The sequence below is a fragment of the Zea mays genome, chromosome 8 (assembly GCF_902167145.1).
Source record: "Zea mays cultivar B73 chromosome 8, Zm-B73-REFERENCE-NAM-5.0, whole genome shotgun sequence".
NCBI classification, from domain to species: domain Eukaryota; kingdom Viridiplantae; phylum Streptophyta; class Magnoliopsida; order Poales; family Poaceae; genus Zea; species Zea mays.
The window spans coordinates 22,176,013-22,198,713 of NC_050103.1; the positions used below are offsets into that span (position 1 = coordinate 22,176,013).

The window sequence follows — 22,701 nt, forward strand, 5'->3', positions numbered from 1 at the left end:
CTGAAACTTTAAATCTTTACTATAATAAAGCACCATTTTCAACGGTCGTTCTGTATCATATTTTTACAAATAACCCCTTATATTTCTTCAAAATCAACTCGCGGTACCAGATCATATCCCATCCCTATCCTATTTGTTCGCACAGCAGTGTTCTCGCATCTGTCGCTATAGCGACAAACCCTGTCATTTTGCAATAACCTCCGTCCGCTTCTTCCGTCGGTGCACCGCCACTGGCGAGGAGGATTAGGGCGATCGCCTCCGGATAAGGATGCTCACTAGTTGATAAAACTTGCATCAAGTCCAGCCAACTCTGAACCTCCTCGTCGCCAAAAGGGACCGGGAGCCCGTCTCCTAGCTCACTCGTCTTCTGCTCCAACGCGAGCTCCAATCCGCTCCTCCCATCCCATGGGCGACGTGGCATCAACGATAGATCACCTTGTGTTCGCTTAGTCTGGTCACAGTTGTTCTCGTCGGATTTATTATTGGTAGAGACCACTCTAATTGTCGTGTTTTCCGCAGGGACGTCCGCTGACTAGGACACAAGCTTCTCAAATAAGCAAGCCAAGCAGCTCAAGACGTGAAAGTTCGCGTCTGAGCTTGACCATCTAGCCAATTCGTTCTTTCACTCATACCCATTGTTTCCCAATTTGGCAGTAATGAGCACACAATACTTTAGGGGATATATAGATGTTGTCTTCAAGGGCTTCCACTGATCCAACGATTTTGTGCTTGGTAGGCGGATACATCAAAGGTCAAGTTGGACGTGATGAAGCGCTAGATTTCCAAGCGGGTCAATGACCTACTTGGGTTTGACGTATGTTTCTGATCCATGCATATGTAGTTATATTTTTATTGTTTGATATGGTACTTTAAAGGCAAGAGCAAGTATGTATTTCAGTAAGCATGCTAAGCATTAGAGGACAAACTTGTTGTATTTGGTATTTCAGGAATGATCTTGTTGACGTACTTGTGCTTTTCTATGTCTTGCTAAACTTGGAAAAAATTGTTAAGTCATTACTATAAATAAATTTGCATGTGTTATTTATGTAATCTCAATGATGATTTTGGTTAGGATACATGAATAATATGTTCACTTTGACATTAAATTCATTTATTATGATTATTTTTATGTGGACGGTCTATTAAGACTCTCAAGTGTCGTTTAGTCACTCAATTAATATTATTAAATATAGTTTAATATCGTCGCAACGCACGGTTATTAAACTAGTACTAAATAAAATAATACTACAACAATTCCTAATATTTTCTAAAAAAAACTGATGACTTAGTCTTGCGAGCGCCAATATCGAGTCTGTCTCGTCACAATCGTGTCACTGCTGCTAGCCCACGTAGCTAGGCCCCACCACCATGTAGCAGCATTGCACTAGGATTGAGTGCCGGTCCTGACATTTTAAAGGTCCGGGATAAGACTTATAATAAAGGCCCTTGATAATATTAATTATTACACATAATTATAGTATATATATATATATATATATTGTTAATAAATATTTATGTATATTTGAAAACGTTGTTCATATTAAATGCAAAGTAACTAAAATATAACATAACATCTCGTAGAAAAATGGGGCATATATGTGTTCAGATGACTCAAAAGAAGGTTACCTCGAATAATGATCAAATAGATGTAATACGTTGTGGGATTAATCGATCATGTCATGTTAGTTTCGTGTTTGCTATGTAGGGAAAGACAAAAGCGCTGTCGTACCCAATGTCGTGTGTTGGCTACCGAGAGGAGAGGGAACAACCGTCTGTCTGTTTGCGACTGAGAGCCTAGGCAGATAGGCCTGAGACTACGAAGTACTACTACTAGAATATAGAAATCAAGATTAATGGGTTACGTCTAATTCTCCTTGCTTGTTGTTGCCGTGTTGTTGACTTATAATTGGGTCTTTAAAAATTCTGTAGAGCCAACAGACATATATATACAATATACGCTATATGACTATATATATACTGTTATTTAGTAACTAAAGTGAGGCCCTATTAATTTGGAGGCCTGGTCGGGGACACTGCTCGACCCCGCCAGGGCCGGCAGTAGGATTGGATGATCGCAGTGAGAGCCTAATATTTTCAAAACTAAAGAGGTGTTTGGTTTCTAGGGACTAATGTTTAGTCCCTAGATTTTATTCCATTTTAGTTCCAAAATTACCAAATATAGAAACTAAAACTTTATTTTAGTTTTTATATTTAGCAATTTATACACTAAAAAGGAATAAAATAAAAAGACTAAACATTAGTCTCTAGAAACCAAACACCCCTTAATTTGTTGGAGAGCTCTGTTATCCCGATTCATTTGGGCACGCTTCGGCTCCATCAGTTTTGATCTCTGGAGAAAAAATCTGGAGATCTTGGGAGGCTTTGAGATCCATCAGTTTTTCATTTTGCTCGCATTAAAGAGGCGCTGCGGGACAACGGACAGAATTGCGAAAGCGAGGACTGCCCCGTCCGTCACCTGCCCATTATTATGTGACCACAGGCTGAACAGACAATTCAACGTATCCTAGTTTCTTGTGTGTTATCTTTCTCTAGACAGGTCTGGGCTGCAGTCTTGCACAGGCTTGATCTATTGGTTGCAGATGGTGGAGTCGGGCTTGTCAAGAAAGTTCCAAAGGAATTTAAGAAAGGTTTCAATACTTTGATCATTTTGGTTGCCTGGGAGGTTTGGAAACACCGGAATGCCTGTGTGTTCGAAGGGGCAAAACCATGTTTCCAGGCTGTGTCCAATACCAGCAGCATTTGGTGTATGGCTGGAGCTTCCGTGCTACATTCCTTGATCCTGCAGTTGCTCACTCTGGATTCTAATCCGTGAGTCCTGGTCTCTAGAACAGGGTCAAGTATTTTTGTAAATTCGAGTTTGTAAAGTATAACACCTCAGGCTTTAAGGGACAAAGCTGAATGCATCTCATACATGCATCAAAGAAGACAACATATATAATCACAGAGTGTATAGAGATAAATGTCATAGTATAATCAGAGTACTTATTACATAGCGGAAGTCTTACAAAATAGAAGATAAATATAACAGGATCTAAAATCCATCCTTGGCGCCAGAAAAGTCAACTGGAAGACGCCACCTAGATCGAATCGAACTCCTCGATATGTGGCTCCTCTTGAACCACCTATTCTTCTCCTGTGGGGGGTGTGAGACAGCAAGAGTGAGCTCACACATGTTCATCGCTCAACAAGTTGTGATGAATAATGTGGCATGAACTCACCAAAGGTGGGAGTTCATGTGATGTGTAAGGCTCATCAACAGTAGGGGTTAAAGTTGAGCATTGCTTTTAATAAGTTGGTCAAATTTTATTAGCAATTACTAAATGTAAGTAAATACCAAACCATAATAAATAATAGAACAAAATTAATAATAAATCCCATGCAATGCATATGACCAATTGAGTTTAAGTTTCATATTTTAATCATGTGAGGGTCCGAGCCGCTCATGACCATGAGCACGGCTAGTATACCAGTTTTACACTCTGCAGAGGTTGCGCATCTTTACCTACAAGTCGTGTTACTCATGTGCAAGGGGTCATGAATCCCATACACCTCTACCAAGGAAGCGAGGCAGGGTAACACTACGAGGCCTTTACAAAGTTCCACTAGCTTCAGAAAACCCGCTACAGTTTATAGGAAGCTCCAGTGCAGGAATCCCTCGCCTGACCGTCATCGCAGCAAAATCAAACCAAGGACCTCCCTACACTGACCACTCCCTTACTGCCCTTGCCCCTTTCGGGTAAAGTAGTTATCCACTAGCTGTCCTAGTTAATCAGTCAAGGGCGTCCTATTAAACCCTTTGTGGTAGCACTGTTTTCCCGGGTGGTCGCTCCATGTTCCAATTAACATAATGATCTTATCATGAACATAAATAACATAACTAAATAATTGGAACATGGATATAATGAAATATTAATCCCAAAACCATATAAAGCAATAGCATAACTACCCAATTGATTCAGGGATAAACAAGGTAAAAAGATAAACAGTCTAGGGTGACCTATTGGGTCCCATCAAAATTAAACCTATGCATTGATAAATGATAATAAAGAATATTATTGGGTAACAAAAGTGGATCAAGGACACAACTTGCCTGGCACTTGAGATTCCAGTTACCAGGATGATCTTCAGGTGACTCGTGACCGCACTGCTAGTCGTAGCAATACAAACAAACATGGCATAGACAAAATTAACATCACACCAAACATAAGAACAAATTGTGTAATAAATATCTACACGTTGCTACAAGATTGCGGGATCGAGAACTACTAAGATTGGGGTCATGGTCAAGGAGTTATAATTTTACAAAAGATCTGTGCGATTAAAATATTAAACTATATTATAAATTGGTTAGTATAAATCATATGAGAGGTTATTCTACTTTAATCTAAGTCATAAATTGACCATAAATTATATTCTAGTAGATTATAATGATAAGCAGATTAACAAGACTAACCAACATAAGTTAAATAGAAATCTAATTATAAAATAAAGGTTTTTATAACGTAGTAAATATTTATACAAAGCTAACGCAACTGGAACGAGCCAATTTGGAATTAAAATGGAGGAATTATGAATTTCCGAAGTCTACGTGTGTTTGATACAAAATTAATTAGGTGATCCAATTTAACATAAGTTTCATGTCAAAACAATGGTACTAAGTGATATCCAATAATATTAAAAAATTATAGCAATTGGAATGGACTAATTTGGACCTCATATGAATTTTCTATGGATTAAACAAGTTCTAGGATTATTTTTACACTTAAAAATGCATTTCTTAAATAGATTTCCTGAATAATTCCCTGTTTGGATCGCGCACATAAAAACAGATAAATGCAGGGGTCTGGTATAAAAATCCCTAAGACTCAGGGCAACCTAGGGTGGACGGCGGGTTCATTTTCTATAAACTGGAGGTTCTAACTGTAAAGGCGCATGGCCGAAGGGGTATCGGCCACCATGAACCGTCTGATCCGCATTAGACGGTCCTGATTAGATCACCGTAATATCCGAATCGGTACGCAATCGTATCCGTTGGATCTAGATCCACGGTCCGAAGCATGAGCTACACTAGCACCGCCCGATCGACTATTGATGACCCAGATTCAAATAACCAAACGGGCAAATGCATTCTAATCCTAGCCGTTGAATAAGATCCAACGGACCATGTGGCTTCTCCTATGCCACCCCAACCCAGGACATCGCGAACGACGGCGCCACCATTGCCACCCGGTGAGCTCTCGCCGGCGACAAACAAATCTCCCCTCCCTCGCCCTAATCTCTAAACCGATTGACGCGATACATGGACAATGGTATGGCGAACACGACGAACGTATGCGTACCCTGAGTACAGGGAGCGACCATGCTGCCCACGACGAACAGCAGCACGACGCGCTACTGGTAAATTAGCAAGAAATTCCCGCCGGTCCTGGTGACCTCCATCACGACGGCGCTACTACACCGGGGTCGATGGCGAGGATGTCGTCAGGTTTGGCCTCGCCTAGCGTGGCAACGGGGAACCACGGCAGCGTGACCGTGAGTGAGGAGCCGTCGCACACGAGCTGCGTCAGTGAGAGTGCGCGGCAGTGTGGGGCCTCACTACAAGCAGGCAGAGACGGAGGCGCGGGTGCCCATGGCGACCACATCACCGCAGTCAGCGCGCGGCAGAGGCGGATGTGGAGAAGGGCCTGGTGAGCGTCGAGCGCCATGGCAGAGGAGGTGAGGGGCCCCGAGCTGAGGGCATGTACATGCGCGGAGGCTTCCTGTGACACGCCAAGAACACCCGCCGGGCGCGGCGGTGCCGACGACCGCAGAGCGCCCACCCGGTCGCAGGGGTCCACCGCCATGGCTAGGGAACGACGTCGAGTGCCAAGGGAAAAAGGGGGTCCGGCTCGGCGGCTTGCACGAGGAAGAAGAGAAGGCTGGATGGGAGATCGCGACCCTGTGCATTATAGCGCCGCCATAGAGGAGATGAGTGCGGTGGCGATTTCTGCGCCCCGGCCCTTGCGCGATTCTCAGTGGTGTTAGTCCAATCAGATGAAGGGGCATGGCTGGAGTTTATGTAGAGCGCGCAGGGAGGACGATCGAGCCCCAAGTCAAAGCCATTCGCACCATACGCGCCCAGAAATTCGGAGTCCGTTGCGCGGTTAGTTGCCAGGGCTTTCGCCGGTAACGATGAACGCGCGAGTCCACTATTAGACCATGCCGCAGAGAAAGGATGCCAGTGCAGCAGCTAGCGACGACCCAGGCGAGCCAAGCGCTGAGGATAGGCTATGTGCGATCCCGTGGCGTCTGTGCCGCGTAAGCTAGAGAGCACGGACCCAGTCCCAGAGTTTGCGGTCGATCCAACAACCAGGGCGGTGGCGGCTGGGAAAGAAGAACGACGGAAGAAGATGCTGACTTGGTGACCCCACACGTCAGTCACTTAAATGACGAAAAAGAAAGGAAGCGGACGCAGTAGGCTGGCCGTGTTGGCTTAAACGGGCTGGTCATGTGGTCGAAAGCGAATGGGCTGAGGAGAGATTGAGTGGAGGAAAGGGGCCCGAAACTAGAGATTCGGCAGCCCATGGCACAAGAAATTTATTTTCTTTTTATTTCTATTTCCTGTTTTCCTTATGCTTTCAAGTTTCAAATCCTAATTCAAACCATGGTTCTAGTTTTAAATTCAAAATAAATGCTCAATCCAAGATCACAACATGAATACTGAATATAATTTTATTTATTTATTTATATGTTAAATTAGTTGTTTTATACATGCTTCAAGTCATATGGTAGAGAATAATCCATACTATATTCATTTTAGGGTTTCATATTTCAAATTTAAGGCACAATCAATATTTCCAGCATGAATGTGAATTTTGAGTTTATTTATTTATCTCCTTATTTAAATGAATACCTCTAAATATACATTTAGTAAAGGAGATATTTATCTAATCGCAAATCTTTATCAAGAGTTTACTAAAAAATAGTACCTGATGAAAATATTCCATCCTAACAAATCAAAAACTCTTTTTTTATTATTTATTTCTTAAAACTTATGACTAAGCTTATGTTTATATTTTATTTTAACTAACATTGATCTAAAAAAATCCATAGTATAATTATTTATTAGGACACTTTCTTTGGATTTCTTTTACAAATCTCAAAAATCATAATTTTGGGTGTTACAAATCCTACCCCCTTAATAGAAATCTCGTCCTCGAGATTTGTAAGGAAAGGATGTATACTTATATTGTCTCAACACATATGCACAAACAAAATCTCGGCATGATGCATACTTCATTAGCACACATGGGGTCAATTAGACCTTATTATTCCTCCTAACATAGTGTCATACCAAATACTAACTAAAGTAACATTTAGGTCTTACAAATAGTAATAATATATATACATAGATTGGTGGAGCTGCTGGTGGTGGTGAAGGTAGTGGAAGATTGGGAGAGCATAGGTATCCTGCTACTATTTATGTGGGATATAAACTGAACAGGTTGAGGTAAGAAAGATTATGGCAAGGAAAAGACTTTATCCAAAATGTTTTAGTCCTAATTCATCTAGAGATTCGCTTTGACTGTTATACCCTTCCTTGTCGATGTTGATCTTTTCTTCTCCGATCTTGGTCTCATTGATTCGAGGTCAGTGTATATCAGCAGAGTTGGGGCATATGGTCGAAGTAGTTATGGGTGAGATGGACTACATGATGTTGGTCAAAATCTTGTTTGATGTTAGGCGGGGATAAACAGGTTATGCAATCCATCGTGACACTATTGGTTGGGTTAGCTCTTATGCTCATGGTTGAGTTGGTCTAATGTGCTAAGTTATGTTAACACCTAGCCAGTAGGATTCAAGTACCATTAATCTGTCTAAGTAGATCACATTAGTTTAGATCACACTAGATTCCATACTCCCTTTTTTAAGAATATCCTTTAGTTGAGCATATCCAGCTGGCTTTATCTTTATGAAATTCTAATTTTTTTTAAGTGGAACTTCCAATTGGTATATTTTTTATGCACCTAAAATTTTCATGCCATTAATAGGTGTGGCATAGAAAACAAGGATACATCATGTTTTAGCTATTTGTGGGTGTAGAGAAGATTTGAGGCAAAAGAAAAGTTAAGTAAGGGGGACTTTTTATTCCAGGTGGTGGATCTTGATTCATCCAAAGATATTTTTTTACTTGTATCCTTCATTTTCGAGGTTAACCTTCTTCTTGGGCTTGATTTAGTAGAAACAGATCTTTAGATGAGGTAGGGTATAGGTTAGATTGGATATAACTAGATTAGACTGAATAAGATCTACTTATTTTATTTTGGAATAGATCATATTTGTTACACTATTATGAGATAAGCAAAGTGGTGGGGATAAGTATGCTTGTTAGGTCAAGATGAGTCTCTAAGATCATGGTAGAATCTTTTAAGATTAGTTAGATCTATTAGGATAAGATGAAAATCCTTTCGAGATGAGATGAGTTTATTAAGATAAGGGAAGAATTTTTTAAGATCAAAGAGAATCTTTTAAGATAAAATGGATCTATCAAGATAAGAGAGAATCTATTAAGATAAGTTGGATCTATCCATATAGGAGAGTATCTTTTAAAATAAGGGAATCTATATAAATTAGATATACTTTAATGGAGAATAATCTAAGTTGTTTAGTTATCTCATAGATTGTATTTATTTATTTTTATGCCTATACATATATGTAATTGTGGACGTTACTCCACAACTCATCACACTCAATCAAAGATCCAGATCAAACAAATCTCATAAGAACAAACACTCAAGCGTATATATACCTATAAAAATAGTTTTATTTTTGTTCCTAAGAGTAGGTCTCCTATTCCTAAAGGTCACTTTAGGCACATGATTTCAAAGTGTGAAATCCACATTTGTCTTTAGAAGAAAAAGGTAAGAATGGTCAGAGTATAGCGGAAATGGATGAGACAAGATTAAGATAAGTTTAGAAAAGAATCAGAGTAGCAAAGATAAGGTTAATCAGAGTAGAACAGTAGAAGGTGAGACAGGATCAAGATAAGTATAGAAAGAATCAGAGTAAGGTAAGTACATAAGGGTTGTCCAGTTCTATCTAGGTTTCGTCCTACAGTCAACATTCCTCTGATACCACTTCTGTAACACCCCAGGCTTTAAGGGACAAAGCCGGGTGCATCTCATACATGCGCCAAAGAAGACAACATATATAATCACAGAATGTATAGAGATAAATGTCATAATATAATCAGAGTACTTATTACATAGCGGAAGTCTTACAAAATAGAAGATAAATATAACAGGATCTAAAATCCATCCTTGGCGCCAGAAAAGTCAACTAGGAGACGCCACCTAGATCGAATCGAACTCCTCGATATGTGGCTCCTCTTGAACCACCTGTTCTTCTCCTGTGGGGGGTGTGAGACAGCAAGAGTGAGCTCACACATGTTCATCACTCAACAAGTTGTGGAGAATAATGTGGCATGAACTCACCAAAGGTGGGAGTTTGTCACACCCGGTTTTAGAAGGCAAACCGAATGCGAACCATGTACGTGCCAGGATCAGTTATTCACGTACACAGCAGTTACATAACATGGACATCATCACACAGTGCTCAAATAGTATTAAAAGGGGAAATAATAGTCGATTACATCATACGTCTGAGACGTCCATATAGTCCTTACAATAAATCAAAGTGCGGAAAAGAAACGTAGATAACCGCGGCCTTCACAGGCAGTCGACTGGGGGTTGCCGCTAACCCACGCCTAGAACTCGTCGTAGTCTTGGAACTCCTGGAAGTCTCCTTCCATAGCTTCATCTTCGCCTGAGCAGTGGTTGCAATGCTGACAACCTGGGGATGGGGGGGTTTGGTGTGTAGAGCAAGGGTGAGTACACATCAACATACTCAGCAAGTATCCTGTTTGGCTGTAGTGGACTAGCTTTATGTGGGAATAAGTCAAGCAGTTGCTTTTAGTTAGTCAGATTATTATTTACTAATAGAAAGCCAGGTTTTAGCATTAACCCAAATTATTAGCCCGATGTACCCTTTCCAAACGGAAAGAATACCACTTACCAGTACCATAGTCATAATCAAAACCATCGATCTCATAGCCACCTGTACCAAAGTGTCTCTGATCAAGTACCACTAATCACTGGAGCTCCCTTGGCCGCTCATAACCGCGAGCACGGCTGATATATCAGTTTTCAAACACTCTGCAGAGGTTGTGCACTTTACCCACAAGCCGTGATTCCCATTCTGCCCGGAGATCATGACTCTCCATTGATCACTACCAAGGTGACCCAGCAGGGCATCACTATATAGCCTTTACAAAGATTCCCCGGGGCTGTAGCCACCCGTTAGGTTTCCTAAATGCACCGCACTCCTCCCCAAGGGGCGAACCCAAACTTGGCAGAGCGAGCCGCATACACCGAGCCCCATTGACGGCACGACGGCTAAGTGAACTACACCCCGGATCCTCTAATTATTCAGCTAAGGGCACCCCATTCCACCCTCATGGTTGCACTGTTTTCCCGGGCGGTCATCCATAGAACAGGTCCTTACGGAGAGGCACTCGAGAAACCGCTCGAGCCCCCTTGAAGACCACGAGTATAACATCATAATAAGAGAAGGGAAAACAACGTATCATAGATAATCTCATCATGTTCATTGATTAGAGTTTGAGCAATGGCATAAAGCTAAACAATAATAATCCAACCCAAATAGGTAAACAAGGACATGGATAACAAAAGCTAGTCAATCCTTAGGCATAAATGTGTAAAGCGGGAGGTGAATTAAATAATGAATAGGACAGAGATAGGTCAAGGGACACTTGCCTCCACCAACCGACTGCTGCTCAGGGGCTTCTCCTGCGAGTTCCTCGGGCTCTTCAACCGGATCGTTCTCTATGCGAGCGCAAACATACATACATCCACATATTTAATACCAAAGAACAGTACACCATACAATAGAATGCAATAAGTAAACAGACGTTCCACGCGGGTTCGCGAGTACGGTCAAGAGAGAAAGAGGAAAAGACAGTCGAGAAACGATCACGTTACATGATTATAGATTAACTACTCGCTTAATGGAAGGAAATTTAATGTAGACACTATGTTTAGCATAAAGTAAAGTCATGTTTCATGTCTAATTATTATAAGCAGGTGGAGATAAGTAAAAAGATGGTTGCGCGGCGAGACGCGCGACAAAGCTCTCTAAAACAAATTAAGAAGTTAACGACTCGTCGCGCGACCGAGCACGCAACGAGACACTTCGCCTTAGTTACGAGGAGACGTTAAGCGTCGCGCGACGAAGCGCACGACGGCATACGTCGACTAAACTGAGTCCAAAGTGGAACGTCGCGTGAATACACACGCGGTGTTACACCTTAAACAACCTGAAACAAAAAATGGATCGTCGTGCGACGAAGCGCACGACGCAACACAAGATGGAATCCGAATTTAGACAAATCCGTCGCGCGACGAAGCGCGCGACGCAACACGCTAATTAACAAATAATCACCGCGAGCGCGGGCGAGCGGAGATACGGTCGGGCGAGGCCGGGACGGGGGAACGGGCGGCCGAGCCGGGGCCGGGGCGGTTGAACCGGCCAGGGGGGCGGTTGAACCGGCCAGGGGCGGCCGAGCCGGGGGCGGGGGCGGGCGAGCGCCACGCGCAGGGGCCGAGGCAGGGGCGGGCGCCGCCGCGCGCAGGGGCCGGGGAGGGGGGCCCACATGCACCTGTCCTTGTCCCAAAGACTTCAGACGGCTATGCATGTGCACCAGATAACTTAACAGGATCTGTCCGATTGCCCCAAGGACATCGGATAAACCACTTACAACCAAGATCGCGGGATTAAGTAATACAAATCACACACACCAGTATTATTGCAGCGGAAATCTTACTACCAAATTTTACAAGTTACAAAAATTTTACATTAGTTTATCGGAGTGATTACAAAAGTATAAGTTTGAAATATATGCTAGCTCAAGTGACCATCCTCAATAAGAAGTATAGAAGAGTTACTTAGGCTTATAAGATGGCCGAGTCCACCGGCACTTAACACCATCAACAGCAGCACAAAGTTAAAACCTGAAAAACAACAGGGAATAAAACCCTGAGTATGGAATTACTCAGCAAGTCTTACCCGACTAAGGAAAAGACTCTCAAGGGTATGCTGGATAAATAGGAATCAAGGAGAGGCTTTAGCAAGAATCAACTTAGATACTTTTGCAGAAATAGCTTACTAAAGTGAGTCCTTACTTTCAATCTTTTAACGCCATATTAAGTATTAATAGACTCTATTTGCATCTAGTCTAATTTCAACATCTCATCAATACAACATCATTTTTATCCATAGTGTTCACATCCTGACTTTAGGTTGCAGGGAAGTGACCAAGTCTTCATAACCGCGAAGGTACGGCGATCCGAATCGATTATACTCAGCTGAGGATCTCCAATCACACGACATATGTAGCACTTAACCCTTGCATATGTCAACCCGCCACCGGGGTTCTTAAGACCGGATCAGGTTCACGCAAACCGAGAGCACAGATACACCACCGTCCAGCCTCTTGCCACGGAGGGTACACGCTACTCTCGCCACCGCTCCACGCCCATTTCGTGTTATCTTATTCCGGCCTTAGTCTGCCCGAGGCAAGGCTTACCCATGACGAGACATGTGACCAGTTAAAGGGTCCTCGGTCAGCACGCCTACATACGCGTTAATCCTTAACCAACCTGGGTAGAACATCACCGGTTCCTAACCTAAGTCTCAATTTAAGTATTTCCATCCTTAGGATTGTGTCTGTTCCTTAGGATGAAAGAGCATCACAGGGAACTTTGCAGTAAGATCCCACTATTGCTCCAAATGAAAATATTCTTGCAGGTAGAAGCCATCCTCTCCCGGGTTAGACTGAGGACAACCTCTATCCACAAGATCTAAGCAAGGCTAAGCATTTTTGTAAATCATAATTTGATACTTCACAGAAGTATCTATAAAGGTATGGATATCAAGGAAAGCAATGCATCAAAGGGTTCCAAGCAACTCCTATGAACCTAATGCACATTTCACTAGACTTAAAGTGTGCGAAAAGTATTTAAAACACAAGGAAAGGGGTTGCATGCACCGGGGCTTGCCTGAGTAACACTAGGTTAGTGTTGTTAGGTGACGTCCACTTGACGAGTATCTTCAGGCTTGTCCATCAGCATCATCCTGCGGAGTAGCCCGCGCTTGGGGTCGACTTGGCTTGTCTTCCGCATCGCGCGATTGATTAACGTTCCTGAATGAAATGCATTATGCACATGAATGCATATCGACGGAAATATTACAAACCTAAATAATGCTACGCGATAGCGAATTAAAACACCTAGCAGCGAGGCGTCGAACAATTTCATACGGAGACACTAATTCAACTAATTGACCGGAATAGCGAAATAACCCGCTATAACTGAACCTGGCTTGATAATCGCAAGAACTGCGAAGTCGACGAGAGTTTCGTGACTCACGCAATTAATCGAGCACCTAATGAGCATCGCACTAGCACATTAATTTATTCAACGATCGAACTATTCTGAATAATTCATCAGCTTACCGTTTCAATAGCTGACTCGAATCCGCGAGATCGGTAGTGATCTTTCGATCTAGGCAATTTGTCGAGCGCTTGAGAAATATCGCGCTGCTAGCTTCGTCTTCACCCGATTCTTGGGATTTCGTGCTGACGCACGGATTGACGACGACCTTCGATTGCAGTCTTGAGCGAGCTGGTGAGGTGGGGTTGAGCAGGAGATGACGGGTTTGACGACTGGACTATGAATGACACAACGACGAGCTGGGACAGGATCCGAGCTAATAGGCACAATATGGAATAGTGACCAGCACGACAGACGAACTAAGTCATGGCGAGGTCGACGACGAGATAGGGATTTTAAAGCCGAGCGAGCCGAGAGGGCACGCTGGCGAGCAGGAAACAGGACACGCGGCGAGACTCGACGAGAAAACTCGACACACCGTGACGAGGAGAGAACCTCACGCGCGCAATAGAGGAGCTAGACGACGACCGGTTAAAGGGAGCTTGACACGGGCAACAGGAACAAGAAGCAGGCGCCGAGCTGAGGAACAACGGCGAGGTCGCGACCGAGCCGGGCGAGGAACACGCGACCAGCACCAAGGGCGATTCACCTGCGCAGGGGCGAGCTGCGCGCGCGACAGTAGAGCTGGAGCAGGGAACGTAGGAAGTGGAGGCGAGCTGGACTGCTGGCCAGTGACTCACGGCACGGCGAGCACAAGCACAGAGAAAGGGAAAGCGCAGAGCCGAGCTTGGCCGGCAGAAGGACACGCAGCCAAGGAAGCAGGGCAGAGGCCGCGGATGGCGGAACTCCGGCAGGGAAGCCTGCATGCGGCACAAGAGCAGGGAGCGCACAGTAGCCATGACGAGCAAGGAGCTAAGGCCGGGGCGAGCTCCGTGAAAAGCTGAGGGCGAGCAGGACGCACGACAAGAGAGGGCGAGCTGCTCGGCCAACCAGGAGGAGCAGAGGTGAGGGCGGCCGGCACAGAAAAGCACCAGGGAGAGGAACACCACGATGGAGAGGAGGGAGATGAAGGAGATGGGCGAGCAGCAGCAGGGACCGAGCCTGGCAAGGTCGCGGCTGACAAGCGCCATGGCACCAGACTTGGGGAAGAGCCGCGGTGAGCAGAGAGAGATGGAGGGAGAGAGAGAAGCCAGAGAGGAGCGGTCGAGCAGGAGCCTCGGCACTCAGCGCGCGGCAGACAGAGCAGAGCAGGGACGCAGGGGGAGGAAGAAGAACGGCTGAACCAGAGAAACCTTGCGCACGCGGCGAGCCGGAGACCAAGCGACGGAGCAGTGCAGAGCACCGGGCGGGACAGAAAGGAGCGACCGGCGGCCATGGATAAGAGAGAGAGGCAAAGAGAAAGCAGGGACTGGGGGTGCGCCATGGGCGTTCGCGGCCGGCGAATTTCAGCGACGAGCAGAGGAAGGAGACGACTGTGGGGAGGACACCGAGGAAAGCAGGGGCAGACGACGCCGGAGATCCGGCCGGTGAGCAGGATTTTTAATCGCCCAGAGCGGCGGCTGGGAAAGAATCAGGCGAGGGTGGCTGCAGGATAAGGTTGTGCGCTGGAGAACATATCCAGGTGCTAATCGGCGCAGCGTGGAAGAATATCAGGGGAAACCGGCTGCTGGAAAAATCAGAGCAGAGGGAAGGAGATAGGGACGCTCTGAACTTCTGAAGAACGAAAAAAAAATAGGATAAGGCCTCCACGGCGATAAAGTCGGACTCCAGGAAGAATCTGTGTACCATGGTTCCAAAAATTAAGATTTTGAAGAGCCAAACTAGATCAGACTACAGTATTCGGACAATAATTAAGACAACACTGGTTAAGTCAAAATCGGATAAAAATTCATCCGTTATGTAAACATAGTTGAGTTGATTACCCTACAGTGTGGGATGGAGGATAAATTGGATCATAAACTTGTGCAAGATTTCTCGCGATTCGAATTATTTTGCCCCGCACATTTTAGGCGTTGAGCTCAAATTAACTTATTCGGGATAAAAATCGTCCAAGTGGTTCGGGCTTCCGAATTCGTATTCGCGCGAGCGATGAATTTGAAATAATCACCGGACGCACCAATTTTCGGAACAACTACGTTCTGAATATCACGAAAATTTTGGAAGAGCCCGAATAAATAGAAGTAAAAATGATGTCGCACTCGCGACAAACGGAACAGATGCGATATTAAAATCGTGATAGGCGAAAATAATTAAAATTTAGCATCTGTTTTATCCGTTGATATTACGTGCTTAAATCCGAACTCGTTGTCGAGCGGAATATAAACACCAGGGGTATTACAGCCCTCCCCCCTTAAAAGAATCTCGTCCCGAGATTCGGAACGAAAGACTTCTAAGAGTAGAGAAGCATGTAACCCATGTCCATATCAGCGATAATCGTGAGACATTACCAACAAGTGGTCACGATAAATTCATAGCACAGGGGACGGGTGTGGATGTCGAATATTGTCGCGGTTAACATATGGCTAACCCGAGAATTCAAGTCGACAAAAGACGATAAAGATTCGAGAAAATATCAATGAAGAGATCTATTGATGTTGACTTCACGATCAACCCATTTCATCAAATACTAACCATGGCTCGACTTAATCACACATGTTGGAAAAGCATGCATGAGGGGGTCGAGGCGTGACTAGAGTGATGACTAGGTGGTTACTGGCTGACTTGGTCTCGATTCTTATAAACACTTCCTTAGGGTGGGTTAAATCAAAGTGAGTTTAGATAACTCGACAAAACGATCTCTAAACCCAACCTTTGTTCACAAAGTAATTACAAGTTAGTAAAAACCAACTTGTTGAACTACTTTTGACATTGGGTAAGTCCTCTTAGTACCCATCGGCAAGCCAAGGGTTTAGAGTTCACATTTGCTAGCGGGAGATCATGCATTTGGGTAGAAATCCATTTGGTCAGGTTGTTCATCCATTTCTTCATGCAAGATGAACTGACTTGGTTTGGGAATGCATGGATTAAATAAGGGAGCGAATGAACAAACTCCTGCATTCCAGCAGCAGGGGAAAATCAATCTCCATTTTGAGAGCTAATCAACTATCTCCCAACACTAAAAAGCTTCAAGGCTTCACCTTTACACAAGGGACGTAAAGGGAACTTGTATGAGTAGTCACTACCAAGATCAAAAGAAAAGAGACCACATAAAAAAAATGGTATGTCCTTTTTATCCAACAGGAATGATAGATGTTGCTTGATCACTTCGACAAACAACACCGAAATCGTTTCAAGGGAGGAGTCCACGGAAGATCACACATCAGTGTAGTTCCACAATGGATCATGACTAGAGACCTCGATACCAGCATGCGCCAAGCAGCATAACCTTGCGTGTACATTCACAAGGGGCTCTCAGTTTCGCTGCGGCACCATAAGTCGTTAATCGTGACACCATTACCGAACTGGCACCAATAATGAATCTCACATGGTAAGAACAATTTGTGACAAGATAACACATTGATATAGTCTCATAATGGATTATAACTACTAACCGTGATACCAGCGCGCGCCGAGTAGCGCAACCATGTGTATGCATCCACAGGAGGCCCTCGGTTTCGTCGCGGCACCATCAGTTTTAGTCACAACACCATTATCAGATGTAACCAATAAGAAATCTCGCGCGACACCAATGGATTAGGCAAGGGTGACAATATACAAAAGATACTCCACCTGTAAGAATGGTTACAAGTAGAGAGCCAAATAGATTATGGCCCAAGGAAATGAACAAGGCATGGCCATAACCTAAATTTGTTGGTGAGCGAGTACGATGGGAGACTGTTAATTCAGCCCCAAACATATTCCTATGCCCATCATAGGGATTACAAGGTCAAGGATTAGTATCTGACTAGATGCGGAGTAAAAATAATCATGAGATTAAGTTGGTATGCCTTCGATAGAAATGAGGAAATCAAAGGCATCAAACTCAAGAAAATGATGAGACATGTCTTTCCTAGGTTGGGTCGATAAAGCAATGATGTGATTATCAAGAACAGGCAAGCTGGAATTAGGGATATCAGTTTGCGCCAATCGAATAAGGGCATGGTCTAAGATGAAAATATGAGTCGAGATTCTTATTTTAAGCTTAAGTACCCTTTTTGTCCAACGAAGAAATTATCTAAGCATTTATTTGTATAAGTTTGGGTCAAGGAGGGGTAACGGAAAAATCAACTTTGGTCATGGTTCACCAACTAAGAACATGGCCTAGATTTGGGTTTAGGCAAACAAGTCACTAACCTTCTATCGACACATTAAGCACAAGAGCACACACCATATAAGACCTTAATAGGTTACCTAAAGAATGGAGGACACCTATTTCATCGAAGTTCATAATTCAGCATTACACCACATTATCTACAATCAATGGTTACTGGAATAAAGATGAGAGAAGCATTTTGGGTGTATAGGTGACAAACATAATGCAACAATCAGGATGCATGCTCGTCCTATTCGTCCTCACTGATTTTGCCAACATAATGTGGCAATAACGTTATATATCGGTGGCATTCTTACGACTCTCACGATATTTTGCTAGTCGTCAACTACACATACGTTTTCGAGGTTAGTGTACCTGCAGAAAATTCCATCATAGCCCAGTTCCCAATGATGCAAGTCACACATGACAGTGTATCACAGTTTATACTAAATATATTGCTATATGGAGGCCAGCTCATCATTAAGCGCCGAGCCATGCATAGGCGCCGTTGCCACACTTTAACCATAGGGCAACTCATTATGGTAACTCACCTTCTTACCTGAGCGTAGGTGCATCGTTACAAGTACATTACACTTCTCAGTATTCCCATGTTTGTATACCCATACACATCCATGGGGTACTGAATTCCCAGAAAAGTAAATACTCCACATCGCAGCCTTCATATATACATATGTGGAACATGTATATAATCAAGCGCAACAATTAAGCACTCCCCTAGACCGACGTTTGTTCGGTCATGCTCTCACATCTCACCTTACCTGAGTGTCGATCCATTCAGAACTGAATGGCCCCAAAAATAACAATACACATGTATGCAATACCCACCCAGTTGTGGGTTAGTGGTTTCTAAATAAGCCACCTTATAGTCCTTAATTTAGGGCTTAACAGAGGATGTCGCTAGCATTATAGTCTTTGAAAACTATTTTTTAAAGTCAATCAATGTTTTTAGTTGAAAATAAGTTTTTCGAAACCAAAACTTTTGTTTTGAAAATACGCATGTGAACGTATATACTTAATCCTGCTCCGATACCAGCTGTGGCAGAACCTCCAAGTTATTGGGCCCACATGCACCTGTCCTTGTCCCAAAGACTTCAGACGGCTATGCATGTGCACCAGATAACTTAACAGGATCTGTCCGATTGCCCCAAGGACATCGGATAAACCACTTACAACCAAGATCGCGGGATTAAGTAATACAAATCACACACACCAGTATTATTGCAGCGGAAATCTTACTACCAAATTTTACAAGTTACAAAAATTTTACATTAGTTTATCGGAGTGATTACAAAAGTATAAGTTTGAAATATATGCTAGCTCAAGTGACCATCCTCAATAAGAAGTATAGAAGAGTTACTTAGGCTTATAAGATGGCCGAGCCCACCGGCACTTAACACCATCAACAGCAGCACAAAGTTAAAACCTGAAAAACAACAGGGAATAAAACCCTGAGTATGGAATTACTCAGCAAGTCTTACCCGATTAAGGAAAAGACTCTCAAGGGTATGCTGGATAAATAGGAATCAAGGAGAGGCTTTAGCAAGAATCAACTTAGATACTTTTGCAGAAATAGCTTACTAAAGTGAGTCCTTACTTTCAATCTTTTAACGCCATATTAAGTATTAATAGACTCTATTTGCATCTAGTCTAATTTCAACATCTCATCAATACAACATCATTTTTATCCATAGTGTTCACATCCTGACTTTAGGTTGCAGGGAAGTGACCAAGTCTTCATAACCGCGAAGGTACGGCGATCCGAATCGATTATACTCAGCTGAGGATCTCCAATCACACGACATATGTAGCACTTAACCCTTGCATATGTCAACCCGCCACCGGGGTTCTTAAGACCGGATCAGGTTTACGCAAACCGAGAGCACAGATACACCACCGTCCAGCCTCTTGCCACGGAGGGTACACGCTACTCTCGCCACCGCTCCACGCCCATTTCGTGTTATCTTATTCCGGCCTTAGTCTGCCCGAGGCAAGGCTTACCCATGACGAGGCATGTGACCAGTTAAAGGGTCCTCGGTCAGCACGCCTACATACGCGTTAATCCTTAACCAACCTGGGTAGAACATCACCGGTTCCTAACCCAAGTCTCAATTTAAGTATTTCCATCCTTAGGATTGTGTCTGTTCCTTAGGATGAAAGAGCATCACAGGGAACTTTGCAGTAAGATCCCACTATTGCTCCAAATGAAAATATTCTTGCAGGTAGAAGCCATCCTCTCCCGGGTTAGACTGAGGACAACCTCTATCCACAAGATCTAAGCAAGGCTAAGCATTTTTGTAAATCATAATTTGATACTTCACAGAAGTATCTATAAAGGTATGGATATCAAGGAAAGCAATGCATCAAAGGGTTCCAAGCAACTCCTATGAACCTAATGCACATTTCACTAGACTTAAAGTGTGCGAAAAGTATTTAAAACACAAGGAAAGGGGTTGCATGCACCGGGGCTTGCCTGAGTAACACTAGGTTAGTGTTGTTAGGTGACGTCCACTTGACGAGCATCTTCAGGCTTGTCCATCAGCATCATCCTGCGGAGTAGCCCGCGCTTGGGGTCGACTTGGCTTGTCTTCCGCATCGCGCGATTGATTAACGTTTCTGAATGAAATGCATTATGCACATGAATGCATATCGACGGAAATATTACAAACCTAAATAATGCTACGCGATAGCGAATTAAAACACCTAGCAGCGAGGCGTCGAACAATTTCATACGGAGACACTAATTCAACTAATTGACCGGAATAGCGAAATAACCCGCTATAACTGAACCTGGCTTGATAATCGCAAGAACTGCGAAGTCGACGAGAGTTTCGTGACTCACGCAATTAATCGAGCACCTAATGAGCATCGCACTAGCACATTAATTTATTCAACGATCGAACTATTCTGAATAATTCATCAGCTTACCGTTTCAATAGCTGACTCGAATCCGCGAGATCGGTAGTGATCTTTCGATCTAGGCAATTTGTCGAGCGCTTGAGAAATATCACGCTGCTAGCTTCGTCTTCACCCGATTCTTGGGATTTCGTGCTGACGCACGGATTGACGACGACCTTCGATTGCAGTCTTGAGCGAGCTGGTGAGGTGGGGTTGAGCAGGAGATGACGGGTTTGACGACTGGACTATGAATGACACAACGACGAGCTGGGACAGGATCCGAGCTAATAGGCACAATATGGAATAGTGACCAGCACGACAGACGAACTAAGTCATGGCGAGGTCGACGACGAGATAGGGATTTTAAAGCCGAGCGAGCCGAGAGGGCACGCTGGCGAGCAGGAAACAGGACACGCGGCGAGACTCGACGAGAAAACTCGACACACCGTGACGAGGAGAGAACCTCACGCGCGCAATAGAGGAGCTAGACGACGACCGGTTAAAGGGAGCTTGACACGGGCAACAGGAACAAGAAGCAGGCGCCGAGCTGAGGAACAACGGCGAGGTCGCGACCGAGCCGGGCGAGGAACACGCGACCAGCACCAAGGGCGATTCACCTGCGCAGGGGCGAGCTGCGCGCGCGACAGTAGAGCTGGAGCAGGGAACGTAGGAAGTGGAGGCGAGCTGGACTGCTGGCCAGTGACTCACGGCACGGCGAGCACAAGCACAGAGAAAGGGAAAGCGCAGAGCCGAGCTTGGCCGGCAGAAGGACACGCAGCCAAGGAAGCAGGGCAGAGGCCGCGGATGGCGGAACTCCGGCAGGGAAGCCTGCATGCGGCACAAGAGCAGGGAGCGCACAGTAGCCATGACGAGCAAGGAGCTAAGGCCGGGGCGAGCTCCGTGAAAAGCTGAGGGCGAGCAGGACGCACGACAAGAGAGGGCGAGCTGCTCGGCCAACCAGGAGGAGCAGAGGTGAGGGCGGCCGGCACAGAAAAGCACCAGGGAGAGGAACACCACGATGGAGAGGAGGGAGATGAAGGAGATGGGCGAGCAGCAGCAGGGACCGAGCCTGGCAAGGTCGCGGCTGACAAGCGCCATGGCACCAGACTTGGGGAAGAGCCGCGGTGAGCAGAGAGAGATGGAGGGAGAGAGAGAAGCCAGAGAGGAGCGGTCGAGCAGGAGCCTCGGCACTCAGCGCGCGGCAGACAGAGCAGAGCAGGGACGCAGGGGGAGGAAGAAGAACGGCTGAACCAGAGAAACCTTGCGCACGCGGCGAGCCGGAGACCAAGCGACGGAGCAGTGCAGAGCACCGGGCGGGACAGAAAGGAGCGACCGGCGGCCATGGATAAGAGAGAGAGGCAAAGAGAAAGCAGGGACTGGGGGTGCGCCATGGGCGTTCGCGGCCGGCGAATTTCAGCGACGAGCAGAGGAAGGAGACGACTGTGGGGAGGACACCGAGGAAAGCAGGGGCAGACGACGCCGGAGATCCGGCCGGTGAGCAGGATTTTTAATCGCCCAGAGCGGCGGCTGGGAAAGAATCAGGCGAGGGTGGCTGCAGGATAAGGTTGTGCGCTGGAGAACATATCCAGGTGCTAATCGGCGCAGCGTGGAAGAATATCAGGGGAAACCGGCTGCTGGAAAAATCAGAGCAGAGGGAAGGAGATAGGGACGCTCTGAACTTCTGAAGAACGAAAAAAAAATAGGATAAGGCCTCCACGGCGATAAAGTCGGACTCCAGGAAGAATCTGTGTACCATGGTTCCAAAAATTAAGATTTTGAAGAGCCAAACTAGATCAGGCTACAGTATTCGGACAATAATTAAGACAACACTGGTTAAGTCAAAATCTGATAAAAATTCATCCGTTATGTAAACATAGTTGAGTTGATTACCCTACAGTGTGGGATGGAGGATAAATTGGATCATAAACTTGCGCAAGATTTCGCGCGATTCGAATTATTTTGCCCCGCACATTTTAGGCGTTGAGCTCAAATTAACTTATTCGG

At 44.8% G+C, this 22,701-nt stretch overlaps 2 protein-coding genes across 2 annotated transcripts; both read right to left on the reverse strand.

Annotated features, from left to right (window-relative positions):
* Positions 1 to 13,626: 13,626 nt before the first annotated feature.
* Positions 13,627 to 15,708, reverse strand: LOC103636822 (uncharacterized). Its single transcript, XM_020542644.3, has one exon. It carries the CDS (start codon positions 14,657 to 14,659, stop codon positions 13,925 to 13,927), a length of 735 nt encoding a protein of 244 aa, XP_020398233.1. The 5' UTR covers positions 14,660 to 15,708; the 3' UTR covers positions 13,627 to 13,924.
* Positions 15,709 to 20,659: 4,951 nt separating this feature from the next.
* On the reverse strand, positions 20,660 to 22,278 carry LOC100383628 (uncharacterized). Its single transcript, NM_001176276.1, has one exon. The coding sequence runs from the start codon at positions 21,793 to 21,795 to the stop codon at positions 21,061 to 21,063; it is 735 nt and encodes a 244-aa protein (NP_001169747.1). The 5' UTR covers positions 21,796 to 22,278; the 3' UTR covers positions 20,660 to 21,060.
* Between the last annotated feature and the right edge of the window lie 423 nt (positions 22,279 to 22,701).

Excerpts from the sequence above, each read along its gene's own strand:
- LOC103636822 (XM_020542644.3), bottom strand. The coding sequence starts at position 14,659 with ATGGCGCTTGTCAGCCGCGACCTTGCCAGGCTCGGTCCCTGCTGCTGC.
- LOC100383628 (NM_001176276.1), bottom strand. The coding sequence starts at position 21,795 with ATGGCGCTTGTCAGCCGCGACCTTGCCAGGCTCGGTCCCTGCTGCTGC.